Genomic DNA, 21,639 nt, shown 5'->3' with positions numbered 1-21,639 from the left:
GGCTCCTTTAAAGCCTGGCGGGGGCGTGTCCGGCGCGCGGGCCCCGCCCCTGGGCGTGTCCACACAGAGCCCCGCCCCGGGCTTGTAGCCGCGGCCCCGGGGAGACCGCGCCGGCTGTGGCTCGGCGGCGGCTCCACTGGCAGCGGCGGTGGCGGCTCGGCGGGCTCGGCGGCTCCTGTCCTGCGGGCGGCTGCCCGAGCGCTGCCCGGCAGCGCCCGGACCCACGTGGGCGGCTCGGCTATGGCCCGCGCCCCGCGACGTGGCGGGCAGGCACGGGGGCGCGGGAGTGCACGGCCCGAGTGAGCCGGGGCCGCGCTCGCGCTCTCGGCCCGGGCCGCCCGGGATGGCCGTGCCGCCGCTCCGCCGGGCGCTGCTGCTGTGGCAGCTGCTGGCGGCGGGCGGCGCGGCGCTGGAGATCGGCCGCTTCGATCCGGAGCGCGGGCGCGGGCCGGCCCCGTGCCAGGTGGTGGAGATCCCCATGTGCCGCGGCATCGGCTACAACCTGACCCGCATGCCCAACATGCTGGGCCACACGTCGCAGGGCGAGGCGGCTGCCGAGCTGGCTGAGTTCGCGCCGCTAGTGCAGTACGGCTGCCACAGCCACCTGCGCTTCTTCCTGTGCTCGCTCTACGCGCCCATGTGCACCGACCAGGTCTCGACGCCCATCCCCGCCTGCCGGCCCATGTGCGAGCAGGCGCGCCTGCGCTGCGCGCCCATCATGGAGCAGTTTAACTTCGGCTGGCCCGACTCGCTCGACTGCACCCGGTTGCCCACGCGCAACGACCCGCACGCGCTCTGCATGGAGGCGCCCGAGAACGCCACGGCTGGCCCCGCTGAGCCCCACAAGGGCCTGGGGATGCTGCCTGTGGCGCCGCGGCCCGTGCGGCCCCCTGGCGACGCAGCCCCGGGCCCGGGCGCAGGAGGCACCTGTGAGAACCCAGAGAAGTTCCAGTACGTGGAGAAGAGCCGCTCGTGTGCGCCGCGCTGCGGGCCGGGCGTCGAGGTGTTCTGGTCACGGCGCGACAAGGACTTCGCGCTGGTTTGGATGGCCGTGTGGTCGGCGCTGTGCTTCTTCTCCACGGCCTTCACCGTGCTCACCTTCCTGCTGGAACCTCACCGCTTCCAGTACCCGGAGCGCCCCATCATCTTCCTCTCCATGTGCTACAACGTCTACTCTCTCGCCTTCCTCATCCGCACAGTGGCGGGCGCCCAGAGCGTGTCCTGCGACCAGGAGGCCGGCGCGCTCTACGTGATCCAGGAAGGCTTGGAGAACACGGGCTGCACCCTGGTCTTTCTGCTGCTCTATTACTTTGGCATGGCCAGCTCGCTGTGGTGGGTGGTCCTGACGCTCACCTGGTTCCTGGCAGCTGGCAAGAAATGGGGCCATGAAGCCATTGAGGCCCATGGCAGCTACTTCCACATGGCTGCCTGGGGCCTGCCGGCCCTCAAGACCATCATTGTCCTCACGCTGCGCAAGGTAGCTGGGGATGAGCTGACAGGGCTCTGCTACGTGGCCAGCATGGATGCAGCAGCACTCACGGGCTTCGTGCTGGTGCCCCTGTCCTGCTACCTGGTGCTAGGCACCAGCTTCCTCCTGACCGGCTTCGTGGCCCTCTTCCACATCCGAAAGATCATGAAGACTGGCGGCACCAACACCGAGAAGCTGGAGAAGCTCATGGTCAAGATCGGGGTCTTCTCCATCCTCTACACGGTGCCTGCCACCTGCGTCATCGTCTGCTATGTCTATGAACGCCTCAACCTGGACTTCTGGCGCCTCAGGGCCACAGAGCAGCCATGCTTGGCAGCCACTGCCCCTGGAGGCCGGAGGGACTGCTCTCTGCCAGGGGGCTCAGTGCCTACTGTGGCTGTCTTTATGCTCAAAATCTTCATGTCACTGGTAGTAGGCATCACCAGCGGTGTGTGGGTATGGAGCTCCAAGACTTTCCAGACCTGGCAGAGCCTGTGCCACCGCAAGATGGCAGCTGGCCGGGCCCGAGCCAAGGCCTGTCGGGCCTCTGGGGGCTATGGCCGTGGCACCCACTGCCACTACAAGACCCCTACTGTGGTCTTGCACATGACTAAGACGGACCCCTCTCTGGAGAACCCCACACACCTCTAGTGACAGAGGCCTGGCTCTGGGTAGTGGCTGCCCCTTCTTTGCCCTCCCCTCCCCCCAAGAGACAGCTGACTAGCAGCTGCCCAGCTGTCAAGGTCAGGCAAGTGAATGCCAGGGGGCTGAGGACCAGGGTGGGGACCCAGAGAGACTCACATCCCTCTCCCCGGCTAGTGCATGGGGGGGGAGGCCTGTTTGAGTCCCGGAAGGTGTGAGAGGAGGGGGCAGAAGAGAGCGTGGTTTAGCTGGCGCTTATTTAATGATGTAATTTATTGTTGAGTTCCTCTGGAAGCTGTGACTGGAATAAACCCCGGTGTGGCACTGCTGAGTCCTCTCTGGGCTGGGAAGGGGAAGGTAGGACGAGGGTCTGCAGGGCTCCCTGAGAGCAGAGCTGGAGGGGTGTCAGGCTCATTCTCTGGCTCCCCTCCAATCAGGAGTAAGTTCCCCCCCCCCCCCCCGGGCACAGCTGTTTTGCAGAAGTGTGTGTGTGTGTGTGTGTGTGTGTGTGTGTGTGCGCGCGCGCACGCGCAAGCCTCTTTCTGAGGCCCAAGTGCTGTGCCTACAAAGTGGGGCTGGGATGCCTGCCAGGATGCTCAGGGAATCCCGGGGATGACACGATGCCCTCTGGCTCCGGGGTGTCCAGAGGCTCGGGCTGTGGTTGTCTTCCCTTCCTCACCCTTTGTTTTCCTCATTAGCGGACAAGGTGGGGATTGAGCCTCCTCCACCTTGTCTCAACGGGTCCCCTTCCCAGGCCTGAGGCTGGAGGATGACCTCCTTCCTTGGGGCGCTGGTCAAGGCATCCCCATATCCGGCCCTCCCTTGTCTCTGGGAGGGGCACATGGGCCCAGCTTGGCAACGGCTTCTTGGTAGTGTGGATGTGGGCCCAGAGATGGAAGCCCTGGAGCTTAGTAGCGATTGGCAGCAAGCTCCACACAGGTAGCTTGCACACTTGTGTTGGGAGGTAGGCAGAGGCACTGTGTGTGCTGGGGCAGCTCAGGGCCCTGGGACCTGCCTCCTCTGTCCCCTGTGATGTAGCTGTGTAGGCCACCTGAGACCTTTCAGCTTGTGGTCAAACACCATATTGACCTGGGACACTCACTTCAGCCAGGTAAAGGCACTGGTCACTGTCCTGGGGCCTGTACTACCTGGAGCCAGCATTCGGTGTCAGTGCCAGAAGACCCTCAGGGCCCAGGCTGGGGCAGGTGCCCCCACTGCTTTCTACAGTAGGAGGACAGAGCCCCCGTGGCAGGGCCTCTCAGGCTTGAGCTTTGCCCAGCACCAGCTACCAGTGCACAGGGACCAGAGAAGTCTGATGAGAATCACCCAGGTTGGGTCCCAAGCAGGTCCCTCATGGGTTGAGTTGGGGTCAGGCTCATCCTTCAGCACAAGGGTCCCCAGGGGCATGTACAGGAATGTCCTTGTCCTTCTCTTCCCACAGCACAAAGTAAGTCTGTGCCTTTGACCAACAATGCTAAGGGACCTTAATTCCTTCTAACTGGGTGAGAAACAGAATGAGGAGAGGTAATAAGGAGCTCATTATGGCAGTGGCCACACTGAGTGGGCTCCCGGGCAGTCTGCAGGGAGTGTGGGGTGCTGAGGGTGCGCCATCGGGCAGGGGCCTCTAGGAAAGGGGAGGATTTGCAGCAGCGGTGGAGTTGAGCATTGGAAGAGCACCAGAGGACCCTCTTCCTTGCTAGGCAGGGGACAGGGGAGGGGCTGGCCCTGGCTGTGTCCACTCAGCCAAAAACAAGCCCAGTGCTGGCTGCCAGATCCTGGAGGGGTGGGGCTGAGGAACACCGGGGGCAACGATACGGTCAGGAGGGCAGGTTTGAGGCTACAATGGTCCACGTTGGCCAGGGCTTGAGAGGAGGGCACACAATGCCAGCAAAGGCCTCTCAGCCCTGGATGAGCCTTTGAAGACCCTGAGGGGAGAAGGAAGCAGTGATGCTCTAAGCCTTGGACAGAGCCTTCCCCTGGGCATTCAGTGTTGGTGCTTCACTGGTTCAAAATCACAGCCGCATGGCCTGAGGACGTGCTGGGAGTTAACCCAGTGGGCCTCCAGAGCTTCTGAGAGTCCTACACCAAGGATCTGATTTGGTCCAGTGAGGGGGAACTGCTTGTTCTCCCTCTTGTGTTGGGAGGTAGGACCAGACTTCTCTGGTCCCTGTGCACTGGTGTATAACTCAGAGAGGTCCAGTCCACATAAACTGGGTAAAGCAGGTGAGGGAGAAAAATAACCCTTCTGCAACTGGATAGATCTCCCCAACCACCCAGAAAGAACATTTCAGAACTAGGCAGCAGCACCCCAGAAACCAATACCTGCTGGCTCCTGTACCATTGGCTCTGGTCCCTTTCTTCCCCTTCATGGTCTCAATCTTTAGAATGTAGCCTTATACCTGGGGGTCGGAGCTTGTGCATAGTGAGGGCCTTGGTTAAATCTCAGCCCCGAGTTCAGCCTCTGAGGGATCTTGGGGCCCAGGGCTGTGTTCACTCCCACAAGGCAGCTCCTGGATTGGGACAGTCCACAGTGTGAAGAGGCCTGAAGGTCCAGGGCAAAGTTAGGATACGGGTTCAGGGTTACTCTGTCCTCCTGACTCGCTCACTCTACACTCTGCTAGACACCCTGGCCCCCACCAAGCTGGAGAAGGCTCATTGAGGAGCTGCTGTGGAACCCAGAGACCTCATCCCAGGACAGGGCTGTAAGACAAGGGTGATCTCGAGTAGAGTCCTCTGGAACAAAGCTCTTCTTTGCACTAGTCATCACAGGTGAAGTAGCTTCCCTCAACATCACTGGCCTGGGGAAGGGGCAGATAGGAAGGAGATGGGATGCTGAGCAGGGCCCCGTGCAGACCTGGAGGGAGGACAGCCCCACAGGTGCTGAACGGGTGGGCCTAGGAACCCACCACCCAGAACAGAACTTCACTGACCGGGCTGGGAGCCCTGAGTGCTGCCCATCATGTACAGAAGAGCTTTCTTCTCCAGAGCTGGAGGGGACAAGCGAGTGGAATCCAAACTGCTAGGGGGCCAAGCCCACCTTCCCCCAGAAGGGATGGGCACCTCTGAGTGCTTGGTGCAGGCCCTGACCCAGAAAGCCCATGTCCACAAGGCTGTGAGGCCAGCGGCAGAACCTGCACCCAGGGCTGCGGCCTTCCCTCAAACCCTCTTCCAGGTTGGCATCTGACCTTTTGCTCTGCCTGGTTCGGGTGGTCAAGAACTGGCAGTCCAACTGCTCAGCAGGCAGCACTGCAGCAGTGGCTTAGCAAAAGCTCTCTTCCCCAGGAGAGGCGTCGCCCCACAGCGGCCTGCTCAAACCAACTGCAGACTCTCAAGCACACATGAGGGCGAAATCCAACAGGGCGGCCACGGGTGGAACCGCTGAAGCCGAGCACGTGGGAACTCATTATATTTTTCACCCATTCTGTGAATGTCTGAAATTATTTCCCTTGAAAAGAAAAATGTTTTTGGGCTGGGGATGTGGCTCAAGCGGTAGTGCGCTCGCCTGGCCTGCGTGTGGCCCGGGTTCGATCCTCAGCACCACATACAAACAAAGATGTTGTGTCTGCCGAAAGCTAATAAATAAATAAATAAATAAAAAGAAAAAAAAGAAAAGAAAAATGTTTTAAAATATAGGAGTTTCTCCCCAAACTAAAGGAACAAAGACCCACAGTTAAGCCTTAAGAATACTTTGCCCCAATTCCAGATGAAATTCAGGGAGCTGGATTGAGACAAGATCAGGTCCTGCCTGCCTAAGTACACCTGGCCTGTCTCCAGGAAGTGAAGCACTGTGGCGGACAGGGCCACAGGGACCAGGCAAGGGGTACTCTGGCCTGCCACGCCAAGCCTCACAGGGAGCCAGCCAGGCCAACCAGAAATTAGCTCCCAGGACTGGACTCCCCGCCACCTTGGCAAGAGCACAAAGAAAGAGCTGCAGAATTGTTTCTTCTTTATAAACACAAGTACATAATGTTTATTTGAAATTCCAATTTATTACAAGTTCACCCTTTAATGGGGCCCTTCCTCCTTAAAGACAATTAAAAAAACAACCAACAATTCAGGTGTCACTGCAGTGGGAACACGGATTCTCACTATAACAAGAACAGACTGGATCTAGAATAAGCAGCAGGGGCTGGGGTGGTGGCAGGGCTTGTCCTGGTGTCAAGTCAGTGCTTACCCCAAGCCTGGAGAAGGGTGGTAACCCTACCCACCAGCCACTTGAGACGAGTCCCAGAACCCCCGGGCAGGGAGGAGAAGGAGAGCTGGGACCACACCTGGGAGTGTCATGTCAGGAGGCTTACTCTCAGTCCTAGGAGTGGCAATCCCCTTGGTGGGCTTCTTTTCCTTTAAATAGATACAGAAGAGCTGAGGTGCTCACGTGTTCCAAATTCAAAGTTGATAGAATAGAAAAATCAAACCCTGTCTTGTACTTTTATCAAAATCTGTCATAAAAGGGAAAGAAGACTACAAACTTTTGCCTAAATATAACGACTAGGTTAGACTGGCTGTGGAACTGCTCTCTGAGCTGCTCCCGCCCTCCACCCCCACTGACACTGACCACTGCCATATGCAGTTCGCAGGAGCTCTGAGTCTGAAGCCAGAATGGGCATGGGAAGAGGCAGATATGGAGGAGGAGGCAGAGCGCGCCGCCAGCGCCACAGTAGGCAGAAGGCCACCAAGATGCCACTGGACCAGTCTCCAACCCAGCTCCTCTGCAGAAGACCAGGTGGGTGAGGGCGATGGGGGCGTAAAGCAGACACATCATATAAACTGTACTGTACATGTGCCAAAGCCAGATGACAGATATTTTACAAGATGTTCTTTATACAATATCACTGCTGAAACAAGCAACTTTTAATAACTAGAAAAGTCAATTTAAAAAAAATCAAACATTTCAATTCTTCCTGCTCTTCTGCTCCCTAAGAGCTCGTCTGGTATGTGGGTGGGCTGGGCTCCAACACCCCTCTGGCCAGATCCATCAAATAAAGGTTATACGCATGATTATAAGCAGGACTCAGTCTCTAAGTGAAGTGCCTTCGTTTTTTGTTTTGTTTTGCTTTGCTTTGTTGAGGCGGTGGGGCAGGGAAGTGGGAGAAGGCTATCACAAAGAAGGGGCAGGGTGTTCAGGAATGGCTCCAGAAAATGTCCCTTTACTCTGCTAAGATCAACTCAAAAGACCACAACTGTCTCATGATGCTGGTGAAAACAGAATTCTGTATGGCACTCACTGACATACCGTCACCTGAGAGGGAGGAGGAGGAAGAGACAGAGTACCGGCTGAAAGAAACAAGACTGTGTATAAATATAGATTAAACAAAACAAAACAAAACAAAACAAAAACAACACAACCTCCCCAATTAGCCTGATTATTCTTGATCCTGCTAAGTAATGCCGTAACCCCTCACTGGAGACCAGAGGGGCTTGGCTTTGTTGCCAAGGTGGGAGGGACCTCAGAGGGAAGGGAGGGAGAAAAAGAACTGGGCTCACAGGAGACACAGTACCTGGGCCTCCTCCAGGAAACGCTTGGAAAGCAGGGCTAAGACCCTCTTCTGCACCCAGAACTTCTGGCAGAAATCACCTACTTGGTATTAGGCTCCCCGAAAGCTTTGATTGAATAGGCCCAAAGGGGAGTTGGAGAATAGCACAAGCTTGGGGTGACAGATATTTCTGGACTCCCATGATTTTTTCCTTCCAAGTTCTTCTCCATCTTCCTCTCCTGCCTCCCCACTCCCCCCAGCTGTCCCCCACTATCCCCCTACCTCAGCTCCCTTACCAGGGCCCCACCTCTCTATTTCTTCTGCCTTCGTGCCCTGGACTGTCCAACAGGCTCTGGATCACTGTCCCCTTCATCGTCAGCAAGCCGGTCGGGAAACTTCTTGCGTTTCCTGCGGACATACGGGTGTCCAGGGAGGTGTTTATGCAGCAGTGCCACCAGGCATTGCTCCGTCTTCACCATGCAGCTGAGCACGTGGCTGCCTCGGCAGTTGTACAGCTCAGCGTTGGTGAACACCTGCTTCATGTCAGTAAGGAACTCCTGCACGGAGCGATAGTTCCCACAGGAACACTTGTTCTGTATTGTCTGAAGGTCCATGGGGTGGGTGATCACCTCATAGTAGTCCTCAGCCTCATCCCTGGTCACAGGCTCCCTGTGGAGAAGAACCAATGGAACCCTGATTGCAACTGAGAGAAGCCTGAGAGCCAAATAAGGAGACCCAGAATGCCCACGCCTGAAGGACACAGAAGAGATGTGGTCACCTTGTCAGAGCTGTCACTATCCACTTGGAAAAGCTAGTTCCCCTGCCACTAAGACGTCCTGAAAGGAAAGGGATGGGGCGGTCCCTGGGGGCTCAGCCAGCTGCTTTTTTCCCCTATTCCCAGCGCCTGCCTGACTGCGTGGCCAACCTCCCTGGAGCAGAGCTCACCTGAAGGGCCAGCTGAAGCGGTACTTCACAATCTTGTGGAGGATCTCCTCACACTTCTGCAGCTCCAGGCTTTGCCTCCTGGAGCTGCGCTTGGTCTGAAGTACCTAACACCAAAAGAAAGAAGAATGTTTGTAATGTTTTGAACAACCAATAAAAAAAAAAAAAAAAAAAAAAAAAAAAAGAAAGAAGAATGTCTATTAGAGGCCCAGAGTAGAACAGCAGGCAGGACAGACAATGTGTGCATCTGCTTAAAAAAAAAGAGAAAAAGAAGGAAAAGGAAAGAAAAGAAAAACAGAGCTCAACCATTTTCTTGATGCAGAGACATCAAAAACATTCGACATTCAAGTCGGGCCACACTCTGGGCCGGGAGGCAGGCATCTTCATCTATCCACTCGCCCGCTCCCTGGTGGACAGCCATCAAAGCAGCAGAGGGCAGGCAGCAGTTGCTGCATTAACAGCAGGACTGTTAGAGGTTGGCTGGAAAGGGCCACTGTCAACAGGACGCTAGCACTCTGACAGCAGATGGACCCGGGATTATGGTGAGACCAAGGATGGGTATAAACAAGCAACTGCAAAAAGCCGGCGGGAGGGGGGGCGGATATTGGACCTCCAGTAGCCAATTTTGTGGAGGTGGGGTGTCCGGGAAGGAAAATAAGACGTTCAATTCCCTCGCAGGGCCTTTCCACTGAGTGCACTGTAAGAGGAGGTGGCTGAGGACAGAAGGTGGAATCCGTCTTCCAGGTGGCTGTGAAACCACTGGGGACTCACAGCAGTAGGAGCCACTGCCCTGAAGGAGTTAGAGCTGGGCACACAGGGGGGTCTTTAATGTCCTTTCATCTCCAGAATGGCTTGCTTTATGCCCCGACCCTGAGATGGGGGTCTGCCAAAACAAGCACATTTTCAAGAGCTTCTTTTTGTTCTTCAAAGCTCAAGTGAGAGCTAAAACAAAACTACTAAAATTACATTGGCTGAGGAGCAGAGGGGAGGGTAATGTCCCTCCCCTAACAACTGTCGGCAAAAGACCCAGCAGTAAGTGAGGCTCCAACATTGCTGACATTCCCACAGGGAGATCCAGCCCCTCTGGGCCCACCAGAGACACATGGGTACTATTTTAAAATCCTTAACAAGTTGCAGGCTGCTTACTAACTGAGAGGATGATGTTTGCAAGCTATGGCCGGGGAATGCCAGACAGAGCTGTTCCGTTCCCGGAGGGCTGGCTGCCCAGAGGCCCACCCATGGGCCCACCCACTTGCCTCCTCAGACCCCCAGGCTCAGGAGGAGGGAGAAGGGAGGAGAAGCAAGGCTCCACCTGCTGCCTGGTGAATTCCTAATTCTGGGGGAGGAAATAAGAATAGGAAAACGAGAGGGAGGACAATAAACAACTCTTACCAGCTCATCAACCTCAGCATCATCCACAGGGGACACCTTTGGCCGTGGCCTCCTGGTGGGATGTGGCTTCTTACTTGGTCGTCCTGGCCGTGCTGCCGGGGGGATGATTCCCTGCTTACCCCGGGTGGTCTTTCGAGGTCTCACTGTAATAAAAAATAAAGAATTCAGAGCAACAGAGGAGGAAGAGCCCATTGGGGGCAGGGCAGGGAGGACAAAGCCACTCATACAGGCAGAGCAATGGCTTCCTTCTATTACGGGTGCTCTTGCTATTTTTCTCTTGCCCTTCCTAACAGGTTGCTAAGAAGTAGCAGCAAGAGTAGATGAAAATGTATGCCCCTCTTCAATTCCCAAAGACCTTTTAGACGTCTTTGTCCCAACCCTGCTCAACTGCTCCTGGGAATGAGGCCTTGAAGGATTCAACTGCAAACTGACTCAGGAGGAAAAGTCCTGGTCTTCTAAGACCCGAGCTCAGCCGAAGTGTGTGTGTGCTTATATGCGAGACAGAGCCTCATCACGAAACTGCCCGTCTCATAATCCCCAGACTTATCCTACACCCACCATCCAACCTTCTCAGAGAAAGGCAGACACCAGTGAAGGGCCACAAGCCTTCCTCTCTGAATCCAGTTCAGTGCTTGCTCTAGTCCTGTCTTCTTGCATTTCTGACAACCAGACAGTGCACTGCAAGGGCCTGCCCAGCAGCCCCAAGAGAGGACAGGCAGGAAGGCAGCCAGGCTGCGAGCATCTCCAGTTGGCAGCAGGGGCTGGATGTCAGGCACACCGACACTCCTCAGCATGCCCTTGGGAGCACTGTTCCACGAGGATCAGCTCAGGGCTTCTCCATTAAACCCACTGTCTATGACTTTTCCTTGCTAATATTCTGGCAAGTGGGGAGATGACATTTGGGCAAAGACGGATTTAGAGAATAAGTGTTGAGAGAACCAATCACCAGTGCTTTCTTTTCTATTTCTGGACCATGGTAACTGGCCCCCTCCCATGGGCTATTTCACAGCCTCTAGCTTAAGATTGGGCTAATAAGAAAGGGAAAGAAGCTGAGGCTCAAATGCCAGGCCCTCGAGTCACACCAAGGAACCACAGCTTTGGTGGCCTGAAAGGTGAAACAAAAAAAGGCTCTGAAGTACCAAATGCTCCCTAGATTCCTTTGGCAGGTAGAGGCCCTAGAACCCCAGAAAGGGGACAATTCCTTTCCGAGCCACAATGTGGAAGCTGAAAGCTATCACCATTTTGAAAATAAACAGAACCAGTATTCTGCTATATTCAGAATCTGTCCAGACAGATGTGCATCCAAGCCACGACTGGCGCCCTCACTGCAGAATCCTGGAATACCTGCTCACACACTTCAGGACACCTGAAAAGAACACCTCCCAAGTGTGGGGGAGGATGGTGGGAAGACTGGAGCAGAGGTGCCAGCTTAGAGCCCTCCTATCTTGGCAGCACCAGTGCAGGAAGTGAAGGTCAAACATGACCTCTCCTCACACCAAGCATAAGCACTCAGGGCTGCCATAAAGAGATGTGAGATGGGAACTGTACCATCTCCTCCATCTTGAGCTGTGGTCTCAGACGAGACTACTGGCCCCCATCTGCGAGGACAGATCTGAACCTTTCTAACATCCTTTTGCTTAAGCCATGAAAAAACAGTCTTCTCTTTGCAAATTAGCAAAACTATAGACCTGTGTGTTTTAGGGAAGAAATGATCACTGTTACCAGAGAAAAAAGTACATCTCTGAAAGCGGCACTGCACCAGAGGCCTACTCATCCACTGTCCCTTATGTGGAGGGGTTCAGAGTCAGAAACCCTGTCATAAGCATGCTTGCGAACCTGAGCCGCCGTAGGCTGGTGTTCTCACGACCAAGCCACCCACCTCCAACGAGGCAGGTGATTAGCAACAGCATCTTGAAAACTCATTTAAACATATGGCTGCTCAGTTATGCCACAGTCACAGGAGAAAGGGAAGACGGCAAGATGCTGGCATCAATAATCGACTACTGGCCTTTCCAGGTCAGCTGGGGAGACTGTGAGGTCAATGATGTGGACAAAGTGAACACTTACATCGCAAGCCAGCCACCTCATAATCTTCCTCCTCCTCCTCCTCCTCCTCTTCTTCCTCTGAGTCACTCTCATCATCTTCGCTGTCCTCAGAATTAGACTCCTCAGTGTAATTCCTGTGAGGAGGAAAAGACATAGAGAACAGTTCTAGCCCAAAGTGGTCCTGAGAACAGCTGATGTCCCACAGGGATCGCAGCAACCTTCACAGAATAGATTAATCTGGTGAGAAGGGGACAGACCCTAAATCTAGATCAGGAGAGTTTTTTCACAAAATTAAAACAAAAGGAGGCTTCAACAGCATGCCTCCCTTTTCTCTGCCCCAAATGTTTTGGATAGGACACCAATGGCAACAGAAGTCAAGACCAAAATGCAACCCTACCCCTCCCCACACAAAACAATGCAAAACACTATTACTTTTGTCTCACAAAAAGAGCCATATAAAGTAACATTTCAGGTCCTAAAAGCTGTCCCCACTCTGGGATGGACTAAAAAGACAAACAGTCCAGACAGGTGTTACTCCACCTTGATGGCCCCCTTCCAGGAGCTGAGACAGCTTGCAGATGACCATAACTTCAAAGCAATGGTAATCCCAGCTCAGAGCAGCTGGTTCCAAGCCCCATGATTTCAGAGAAGCATGTTTCATCTCTCCAGCGTGGCTGGAATGGGGTGAGAAACAACTCAGGCATACTGTTAAGGTGGAGTCAGGGTCAGACTGCTCTACCCTTTGCAAAAGAGACCAAGCTACAGTGCCTATAAGCTACCTTTATACAATCTCAACTTTCAATGCAAAAAACAATGGTATTAATTTGGTAAATATTAGGTCTTTCTTCCTTACAAGGTCCTATGTTTTCTGTATTGACACTTGGGCAGGAAAAAAAAAAAAACAGCACCTCAAATCGCAGGGCACTGATGATCTTGTGGGAGGGAACCCTATATATGATCAGACGCAGGCATCAAAGTACTGTTTTAGAGATGGAAAGTTCAGCCAGCAAAGAGGAGAAATTAACTCTAAGGATGTACGAAGAACTTTTCAAAAATACAGTGCAAGGGGCTGGGGATGTGGCTTAAGTGGTAGCACGCTCGGCTAGCATGCATGAGGCACTGGGTTCGATTCTCAGCACCACATAAAAATCAAATAAAGATATTGTGTCCACCTAAAACTAAAAAATAAATACAGTACAAATGTAGCTAGGCCAAAGGCAGCTTACTCAGTTGGGAGTGCTGAACAGAGAAAAGTCCAAGAGACAGCAATGAGCAGCCTATAACAGGCACACACAGGCCCCAGGGCCCAAAACCTAAGCTGCTGTTGCTATAAGTCTTAGAACTTAGGCAAGGGAGTTTGGACTTTATTCTAGAGGCAATGAAAAGATTGGAAGTTTTAGAACAGTAAAGACAACAGATCTTCACCTTACTGCCTGCTTTTCTGGTATCACCATAATAGTTCGACAGGTAAGAAAGGGAAAGATATGAGCTAAGACAAAGGAGCTGCAAATCCACCAAAGGACTGCACATGAGAGGTGTAGGAGAGACAAACAACCAAAGGGACCACAGAGAGTGGAGAGCAGGCAACTTTTTCACAAGAAACCTGGACATTTTCATAAGACACCTGGACGCTGGACTACTAACATCTGGCAAATTAATAAATACACTGGATGGGAAGAGAAAGCTCCTGTCTAAGTCGACAGCAAAGTTCTAATTGTGAGAGGAAAATGTGGGAAACAGGAGGTGCAGGCAGGGAAGGTCATGAGTTTGAAGATACTAAGCAGCAGCTGGTTGTAAAAGTAATCAGGAAGTGAGGTGTGCACAATGTGGGGGCAGAGGCAGAGGAGATGCACTGTCACTTGAGAAGAAAGTAGGATCAAGGAGACAAGAGAATGTGGCTGGTAGAGAAAACTACAAACACCAACACTAAACCAGAATCAGATCAGAGCCCTTTGACTCCTATTGAAGCACCATGAGTGAACAGGCTCTGTACTAAAAGATGAACTTAAAGCTCTTTGGAATCACTCAATTTGAATAACTGAAATTTATTTCTCCATTCATTTATTTATAGAAGAAAAATCCTCACCTGCCACGGGAATTGCGCCTAGCAGTAGCAGGCTGGCAAGCTGGGCACTGCCATTCACCATCTGGTACTTCATAGAGGGCCGGCCTCAGACAAAACAGGTGGAAGGCTTTATTACACTCATCACACAAGATCAATTTGTCATCCTCACCTGCAAAGAGATAAACTTGTATAGCACTGTGGGTGGCACAGCAACAATCACTGAGCAGTAAGCCAAGGTGCTGACCCTCAGCTAACACCACAAAAGAACAAACATTCTAGTATAGTGCTACCTCTTTTTCAAAACACAGTCATCTTCTGGAAAGAAATGTAGAATAAAACAGACTATTGGTGATTTAGGGATAAGATCTCCTAACTTATAGCCAAAAATCTACCTACAGATAGGACAATTAGTATTTACTAAGAGGCAGCAAAAACCAAGTGATGGCTAGAAACTTTGCTACTCTTCTCTGATCCCAAATGCTTTCCAATGCATGTCTGGTAAGGTCCTCCAAGTCATTTAGTTTCCTGACATCTGGAAATACAATGAATCAGCATGGTCAATTCCCCCTCTCTGACTTTCATTCTAAATCAGTTTTACAGCAATTGAATGACATTGTATAGAATTTTTCCTTCTTAGAAATTAAATAGCTTTAGCCACTAAGAAGTCAATCACATGACTTTTAGTCATGAAGCTCCTTTTGTACACAGGTGACCTGAAAGATCTCAACAGTGAACATCCCTAAATGCTTTGCTCTGTAGGACACAGTGGTAAAAGGGCCAACTCTGGCATTCACAGCGAATAAAGAGTGCCCTCTGCTGGAAGCACTCATCTTTTCTTCCAGACAATAAAGTTCCAAGACAAAACTGGATTTCAAATTTTAGATGAACTGGGGCTGGGGTTGTGGTTCAGCGGTAGAGCACTCGCATAAGACATGTGAGGCCCTGGGTTTGATCCTCAGCACCACATAAAAATAAATAAATAAAGATATTGTGTCCAACTAAAAAATAAATATTAAAAAAAATTTTTTAGATGAACTAATTTTGCTAGTTGTGGAAATCTGAAGATTGGAGATCAACTGTTCTTACAATATACTCTAAACTGAGGAACTAAGGGCCTGCTCTGATCCAACATCATGTGATTTCAAAAAACAGCATCTGATAGACCTTCAGGAGAAAGTAAATCTGCCCCACCATACTAAAAATATTTTTTTTAATTATTTATTTTTTTAGTTCAGCAGACACAACATCTTTGTTTGTATGTGGTGCTGAGGATCGAACCTGGGCCGCACGCATGCCAGGCGAGCGCGCTACCACTTGAGCCACATCCCCAGCCCCTAAAAATATTTGTATACAAAATTCTTTTGGGGAGAGAAGACAGCTTGAGAATGGAGATCTTAGTACCTAGCACACCCACATTAGCAAATTTGATCTAAACGTACCTTTCTTTCGACAAACTTTGCACCTAGCATTTTCTGCTGACATATCCCACTTGATACAGGCGTCAAGCATCCCAAGTAGAACATGCATTCTGGAAAAAGTCTGAGCTTCACGGATTGCTGTCTTCCATTTTTCCAGAGCAGATGCCACCTAAACAAAAGAGCAAACCAGACTGGAATTATTACTACAGTGACTTCAAACACACTGACAGGGGACCAGGAAAGAGTGAAGAAACAAGAGAATTCTCAGGACATTTGTCTCGTAGAGCTTCATCAATCTACCCATTTATCTTATAGAAAAGAAGCCTTTAAAGGGTGGGGGGTGGGGGAAACTTGCCAAAGATTGCACTCAGATTAAAGGGAGGCAGGGGGAATGGCAGGGACACTCTCTTCCAGTGTTATCCCCTCAGACTTAGTAGCATTTAAAAGTAAGGAACAGGGACTGGGGGTGTAGCTGAGGTTCAGTGCAGAAGGCCCTGATTTTTACTTAAAAAAAAAAAAAAAAAAAAAAAAAAACAAAAACAAAACAGCTTTCAAGAGGATAGTGAAAGTTGAGCTAGCTTGACTGTGGTGAGAGGCTGGAGGAAGGAAACAAGAGCTGTCCTTTCTCTTTCCTACAGAAACACAAATACAGAATCACAGAAATCCTTATGTGTAAAGACACACACAAACCAATCTATATTTAAACAGTGGCTACTAAAGTTCTAGTGGAGAGTGACTCATTCCTTCTACTCCAACTTCTGCAGATGTTTCAGCATTTGCTTTGAAAAAGAAGCATAATTTCCTCCCTCCCTCTTTCCTTCCTTCCTCAGAGCTCCTTGGTAAATCTGAGTTCACCAATCAGAGCTGCCTTGCAATCCCCCCTCTGCCCTACACACACACTCTCTAGAGTAGAGATCTGACACACAGCACTGCAGGTTCCTCATCAGAACAGTCTCCTCCAAGCTGGTCTAGAATCCCGTCTCAGCTTCCCCAGGAGCTGGAACTACAGGCTCACTGTGCTGCCCAGCAGGTCAATTCTCACACAGCACTATTGCCAGGCGGCAGGGACTCAACCACAGATGGGTGTGGCTGTCCTCTAGTGGGTAGTCACAGGCAGGGCACTGAGAATACAGTCCCACTCTGCCCAGCACTGCTTTTCACTCCCCAGTTATTTCCATCAATTATGAAACCAGGCATCTACAGCTCATCTGGCCTCTTTACAATTATTTTAGATATCCAAAGAGGTCTTGACAACAATAAACATATTTAACCTTTTTAAAAACAGACTTAAAATATATCATGTAATTAGGTAGCTTTTTGTAACTGGCGATTTTCACTGTATTTCTGGGTTCATTAATATTCAATTTAGTTGCTGAATAATACTCTTGTTCAGATATGAGATATTTTATTTATTCATTTATCAGCTGATGAACATTTGGGTTGTTTCCAATGTTCTGGTTAATTCAGAATGCTTCTGCTACAAACAGTGGCATAACATTCACTTGTCACTAGTTACTTTACATGGGAAGAAAGCTTGCCCAAGGCTTCACAGAAATCTAGGGCCAGGTCTGCAGATTTCTGATCTAATGCTTAACACGTTAGGAGCATCTCCTGATGTCTCCAGAGTTACTCATTAAAGCAGAGACCAACCAGTCTCTAATTTTGAGGGAAAAAACATTAGATATTCAAGTTTCGAGGAAACATTATAGTCTCTAATTACACACAATTCCAGCCTAGTGCATCAAAAGACAGAAGTAAAACAAAAAATCCATTACATTCAAAGTAATGCTTTTAAACAGATAAGCACTGGCCAGATGAAAACATTTCCATACTTAATACTGGTGGCATCCTATTAAACCCTCCACCTTAAAGTGCTGCGGGAGCCTGCACACATTCTTTTTCTTCTTCTTTTGGTACCAAGGAGATTGAGAACAGGGGCGCTTAACCACTAAGCAACATCTCCAGCCCCTTTTATTTTTAATGGTCTTGCTAAGATGCTTAGGGCCTTGCTAAGTTGCTGAGGCTGGCTCTAAACTTGCCACCCCCCCCCCCAGCCTCCCAAGCTTCTGGGATTATAGGAGTACACCAACGACACCAGGCCTAGACACAATATCCTAGTGGAAAGAAAAATCAAATTCTCTAGCATATAATGTTTAAATAAACTAAATCCCTGGTCAGAAGTAGCTGCAACAGAATAAAGGAAAATGGAGTTTACATCTAAGTCACCATGAGTGCCTTTGTTTAACACTAAACAGGCAATTGTCCTATCTTGGCAAGGATATAACAAGACTTCACGTCAGTCTTCCACAAAAGACCATTCAAAATAGAAAAACAGTGCTAGTTACAGTAGTACATACACCAAAAGTAGAACCATACAGAGATTATTCACAGGGCACCTACATAAGAATGATATGAACACTCATGAAATGTTCCACATTATTTGAAATATCACACGGTACCCCATAAATTTGTACAATTATCATGCTAATCAATAACTTTTTAGAAAAAAATTAAAGGAGACAGAAATGCTAACTACTCTGATTCAATCATTACATGCTGCACACACGTAATGAATTATCACTATACCCCACAAAGCTGCATAATTAAAATAATGAGCAAATGTGAATTTAAAAAATTAAAACAAAATGAAAAAACAATCAGGTTGTCAGGGCAATGCAACCAAAGTAAAAAGAGAACAACAACAAAAAAAAAACCCCAGGATTTTATCAAAATATACATTATCTTTCCCGCTTAATTAAGGGATTTGAGAGACAATCTACTTTCATAAATAAAGGAAACTGGGGCCCAGATTAGAGACTGACATAAACTCATGCGACGGCCTAGTGCCAGCTGAAAAAACCCTGGCCTTAGCTAAGTGGAAACTTTTTTAAAGCAAAGGACAGTGGAAAAAGATGACCTTGGTGGAAAACTACAGGGCCTAAGGTCATGTTAATGCAGAAGGTCGCTGAGACACTCTGTGGATGTGACTGACTTTCCAAGAGGCCCTACCAACTTCCTATTCCTGCACTGGGTCTGGACCTGCAGAGGGCTCACTTTCTCCCTTCTAAGCTAAGATCCAGTCTTACCTGACAAGCTAAGAAGGTTATTTCACCATGGGCTTTAGTACTCAAAAAGAGATTAATGGGAATTCTGTATCTGTTAGTTAGTTCTCAGGGAGAAGAAAATGTTATAGGAAAAGAGATAGCAGGGGAAAATGGGACTTCTGGCATGGGAACATCCAGGGAGACTCCTGTGGTGTCAGAAGAAAAGCAGGGGGAACATGACTACTATGTACAAATAACTGAGGTGTTTATGAAAGGAGAGTGGTGTCTGTGTAAACTGGAAGAACAAAATCAGAATTAGTTGTCAGTGACCAAAAGAGTCCGATTTGAGTTGAATCTGAAAAGGCCTCTGGCACCCCTGCCATGACGATTAATTCATGCTCATTTTTCAACCCCCAGTTTCTGCGTGATCTCCTCTGGGAAGTCTTCTCTAACTGGCCCTGGGCATCCCTCAGAGGCCAAGCCAAGTAATACTCTCTCTCGTTGGTACAACAGCTCTCGACTTATGATGGTATGACTTATAATGTTCAGACTATGAAGATGGAGTGAAAGTGACACTGATTTGGTAGAGACTGCACTTAAATTGTGGGTCTTTTCTGGGCTAGCAATAATACAGGATGATGTTCCCTTATGATACTGGGTAGGAGGCAGTGGCTCAGGCAGCCACATGCTCACAATGGGAGCTGGCTGTGCTCCAGAGTGCTGCCACTACGTGCAGTGGGTCGGGGACATACAGTGTTTTCGATTCAACATTATTTCCACTTTACCATGGGTGTATCAACATGTGGTAAAACCCCAGTAAGTCAAGGAACATTAACTGCCTGCCTGCTCCGTCTCATACTCACACCGAGTACCTTGAAGACAAGGATTTATAGTTTTTAAAATCTCCATGACACCTCCAGACTTAGCACAGTTATGCCTTTATCAGATGTTTGTGAAAGAAGGAAAGGGAACCAGGAAAATCTACAATTAGGGATCAGTATTCTGCACTAGATAAGCCGGGACTTGTCTTTCAAATTCTTTTCTTCACAAGGTATTTTAAGCAGAAATCTAATGTACAAAACAGACAAAAATGGAACTGCTAGGTATCCTCATAATGGGAAATGGGAGACTTCTTCATACTCATTAGCAGAAATGAACAACATGGGGCTGGGTTGTAGTTCAGTGGTAGAGTGCTTGCCTAGCATGTACAAGGCCCTGAGTTTGATCCCCGGCACCACAGAAAAACAGAAGAAAATAAAAAACCCACCAGGGAGATCACTACAGACCAACAGAGAAGGGACAAATAATTGCCCAGAATATGTTGATAAGTGCAAAGTACTGAATGTTTGGATAGAAGGATTCCATTCTGTGAAAATCTAATAAAAATTATCTTTGTAACAGAGAGCACATCAAACTATTAGGGGTTACTAAACAGAGTGGTATCTTTGGGTAGTGAGGTTAGGATGGCAGTTATATATTTTTACTTAACCTCTTGTTTGATTTATTTACAATGAGCATGTTATGTTTAAAACTTTTAAAAAGCCAACAAATTGGATGGATATCTACATAACAACAAAAACAAACAAACAAACAAACAAACAAAAAACACCTGAAGTTGGATCCTTACTTTATCCTTTACAAAACTTAATTCAAAATGAATCAAAGACCTAACTGTAAAATTAGAAGAAAACAGAGACGGGGCTGGGGATATAGCTCATTTGGTAGAGTGCTTGCCTTACATGCATAAGGCCCTGGGTTCGATCCTCAGCACCACAAAAAAATAAATAAATAAAAAGAAAACAGAGGGAGGAAAGCTCTGTGACGTTTAATTTGGCAATGATTTCTTGGATGTGATACCCAAAGTGGAGGCAACAAAAGAAAAAACACAGATGAGTTGCATTAAAATATGCATCAAAGAGCAGTATCAATAGAATAAAAAGACAACCCTGGGAATGAAAAAATACATTTGCAAATCACATATCAGATAAAAGATTAATAGCAAGCACACGCAAAGAATTCCTACAACTCAACCAAACAACCCAATTTAAAAACGGGCAAAGGAGGGCTTGGGTTATGGCTCAGTGGTAGAGTGCTCGCCTAGCATGTGCGAGGCCCTGGGTTTGATCCTCAGCACCACATAAAATTAAACAAATAAAAGCTTAAAGATTAAAAAAAAAAAAAAGAAGAAGAAGAAAAAAAAGGGAAAGGACTTGAATACACAGTTCTGCAAAAATGAAACAAATGGTGAATAAACACATGAAAAGATTGTCCTATCATTGATCATTAGGGAACTACAAACCAAAACCATAAGACAGCACCTTCTATCCCTTAGGATGGAAACTATCAAAGAAACAGGACATGAGTGCTGGCAAGGACATGCAGAAACCAGAACCCAGATAACTGCTGACAGAATTTCTGGAAGCTGGTCCAGCCACTGTGGGACCAGTGGATAGACTCCACTTCCATCCACAACTCCACTTCTTGGTGTATCTCAAAAGAATTACAAGCAGAGATATGAAGAGATACATGCAGGTTTTTGTTCACAGCAGCAGTATACTCAATAATTAAGACAGAGAGCAACCGGAATACCAATCAACAGCTGAGTTAGTAAATAAAACTGTGTGTGTGTGGCGGGGGGGGGGGGGGGGGGGAGTATTAAAAGAAATATTCGGGATTCATCTATGACCCTAAAACCCTTGAAATTTCTTGATTTTCTTTAGTTATAGAGGCCCCTAGACAGACTCAGGATGGGTCTGGCCACAAAAGGACTAAAGTAATTAAAGGCGTGAAACTTTTAGCCCTACCTACAACTCCAGTAAGGGGTGAGGAAGGGGCTTCTGGGTTAGTGAACACATGGGTGTGCTGAGAAACTGGGGTTGTTCAGAGAGGGTGTGAAAGCTCCAGGCCCTTCCAACCCTATGCTTCTTGCATGCAGCTGTCCCTGAGGTGTGGCCTTTATAGTAACCTAGCTGTCCTAAGAAAAAAATGTTTCCCTGAGTCCTCGAGCCATTTTAGCAAACTACTGAACCTGAGGCAGGGGTCATGAAAACCCTCTTTCGGCCAGCACAGGGACTTGTGATGGGCATCGAAGAGAGCAGTTTTATGGGACTGAGTTTATTAACTTGTGGAACCTGATACAAACTCCCAA

The 21,639-nt window shown here is 49.2% G+C and overlaps 2 protein-coding genes and 1 non-coding gene across 7 annotated transcripts in view; 2 read left to right on the top strand and 1 right to left on the bottom strand.

The window, feature by feature from the left end:
* The first annotated feature begins 343 nt into the window (after window positions 1-343).
* On the top strand, window positions 344-2,387 carry Fzd9 (frizzled class receptor 9). Its single transcript, XM_026396925.2, has one exon. It carries the CDS (start codon window positions 344-346, stop codon window positions 2,117-2,119), a length of 1,776 nt encoding a protein of 591 aa, XP_026252710.1. The 3' UTR covers window positions 2,120-2,387.
* Window positions 2,388-6,065: 3,678 nt separating this feature from the next.
* The window catches only part of Baz1b (bromodomain adjacent to zinc finger domain 1B), a 79,684-nt gene continuing 64,110 nt past the window's right edge, over window positions 6,066-21,639 (bottom strand). Inside the window, exons 14-20 of one of the 5 annotated variants that reach the window (XM_026396823.2) lie at window positions 15,469-15,616; window positions 14,051-14,198; window positions 11,986-12,098; window positions 9,919-10,061; window positions 8,530-8,633; window positions 7,867-8,253; window positions 6,066-7,384 (exon numbers count right to left, since the gene is read on the bottom strand). In XM_026396823.2, the coding sequence (XP_026252608.2) occupies window positions 7,896-8,253; window positions 8,530-8,633; window positions 9,919-10,061; window positions 11,986-12,098; window positions 14,051-14,198; window positions 15,469-15,616 (1,014 nt within the window). In that variant the 3' untranslated portion in view covers window positions 6,066-7,384; window positions 7,867-7,895. The remainder of the gene's footprint in view (window positions 7,385-7,866; window positions 8,254-8,529; window positions 8,634-9,918; window positions 10,062-11,985; window positions 12,099-14,050; window positions 14,199-15,468; window positions 15,617-21,639) is intronic. The other 4 variants (XM_026396822.2, XM_026396825.2, XM_026396824.2 and 1 more) reach the window with 4 other exon arrangements.
* On the top strand, window positions 17,782-17,888 carry LOC113188591 (U6 spliceosomal RNA). The gene has a single exon (XR_003301558.2). It is a non-coding gene; the product is annotated as a U6 spliceosomal RNA (small nuclear RNA).

The sequence above is a fragment of the Urocitellus parryii genome, chromosome 9 (genome assembly GCF_045843805.1).
Source record: "Urocitellus parryii isolate mUroPar1 chromosome 9, mUroPar1.hap1, whole genome shotgun sequence".
Taxonomy (NCBI): domain Eukaryota; kingdom Metazoa; phylum Chordata; class Mammalia; order Rodentia; family Sciuridae; genus Urocitellus; species Urocitellus parryii.
The sequence above is the reverse complement of the archived record's forward strand: the minus strand, read 5'-3'. Positions and strand labels throughout refer to the sequence as shown.